Raw genomic sequence first — 1,341 nt, 5'->3', positions numbered from 1 at the left:
GTATTACTCATTTAGCTCTTACACGCCAGATAGAGTGAGGCAGGTATTTTCTGTAGACACAGACAGTGGAGAAATTAGAGTTAAAAGCAATGTGGACTTTGAAGAAACCAACAGCTATGAGATGTATATCCAGGCAGCAGACAGAGGCCAAGGGGCCATAGCAGTGCACTGTAAAGTAGTGGTGGAGGTGCTGGATGTGAATGATAACCCTCCTGAGATTGTGCTCTCCTCTCTCTCCAGCCCAGTTCGGGAGGATGCTCGTGCAGACACTGTGGTGGCTTTAATAAGTATAAATGACAAAGACTCTGGACAAAACAAGCAGGTCAGCTTGGACATCATCCCCCCGAATCTACCTTTTAAAATCAAATCATTCCGAAACCATTACACCATTGTTACCTCTGCCTTCCTGGACCGGGAGACTATACCATCATACAACGTCACAGTTACAGCCACGGATGGTGGAACGCCACCTCTTTCATCATCAATGACACTACGAGTTGAAGTGGCAGATGTAAATGACAATCCACCACGTTTTGAACAGACTTCATACACTGTTTATGTCTTAGAAAACAATGTGCCCAGTGCACCTCTGTGTGTCATCAAGGCAACAGACCCCGATGCCGGCGAAAACGCTCGCATCACATACACCATCCTAAATGACAACAACCATGGTATTTCAGTGGCATCGTATGTTTCTGTCAAACCTGCCACAGGTGAGGTGTACGCACTGCGATCCTTTGACTTTGAGAAGTTGCGTGAGTTTCATTTTCAGGTTAAAGCTCAAGACAATGGTGTGCCACCTTTGAGCAGAGTGGCAACTGTTTATATTTACATAATGGACTCCAACGACCACAGCCCTCAGTTTGTTCGCCCTGCAGCAAACGGCTCACTCTCCACAGAGACTATTTTGCGTAACTCAGAGGCAGGGGTCCTTGTTTCACGTGTGCTGGCTTGGGACTTAGATGCTGGAGAAAATGCCTGGTTGCTATTCAGCCTCCATCACCCACCGGAATTGGACTTGTTTAAGCTGCACGAGTACACAGGTGAAATCCGCACAACACGGCGAGTAAACGAGGACAATTCTACTGTCTTTAGCCTCACAGTGCATGTACGAGATCATGGTTTGCCTTCTCGCTCCGCATCAACAACAATCAACATTGCCGTCATGGAGCTCCCACCCAAAGTGGCCCCAGACCCAAAACGCATTATCAGGCCACACGGCACAATGATATTCTCCCATGTAACCCTCTATCTTATCATTGCCCTCAGTGCAACCACCTTTGTTTTCTTGCTCACCATCTTTGTCCTAGCAATTGTTCGCTGCCATGCCTACTGCAGCCA

The 1,341-nt window shown here is 47.4% G+C and overlaps 1 protein-coding gene across 1 annotated transcript; it reads left to right on the top strand.

The window, feature by feature from the left end:
• Positions 1 to 7: 7 nt before the first annotated feature.
• LOC107736253 (protocadherin alpha-C2-like) lies at positions 8 to 1,336 on the top strand (the record flags this gene model as incomplete). Its single annotated transcript, XM_016547712.1, has 1 exon — positions 8 to 1,336. A coding segment is annotated over one exon (1,329 nt), but the record flags the coding sequence as incomplete, so codon positions are not given.
• Positions 1,337 to 1,341: the final 5 nt, after the last annotated feature.

Source organism: Sinocyclocheilus rhinocerous, unplaced genomic scaffold, assembly GCF_001515625.1.
Source record: "Sinocyclocheilus rhinocerous isolate Xijiao unplaced genomic scaffold, SAMN03320098_v1.1 C36588855, whole genome shotgun sequence".
Lineage (NCBI taxonomy): Eukaryota > Metazoa > Chordata > Actinopteri > Cypriniformes > Cyprinidae > Sinocyclocheilus > Sinocyclocheilus rhinocerous.
The sequence above is the reverse complement of the archived record's forward strand: the minus strand, read 5'-3'. Positions and strand labels throughout refer to the sequence as shown.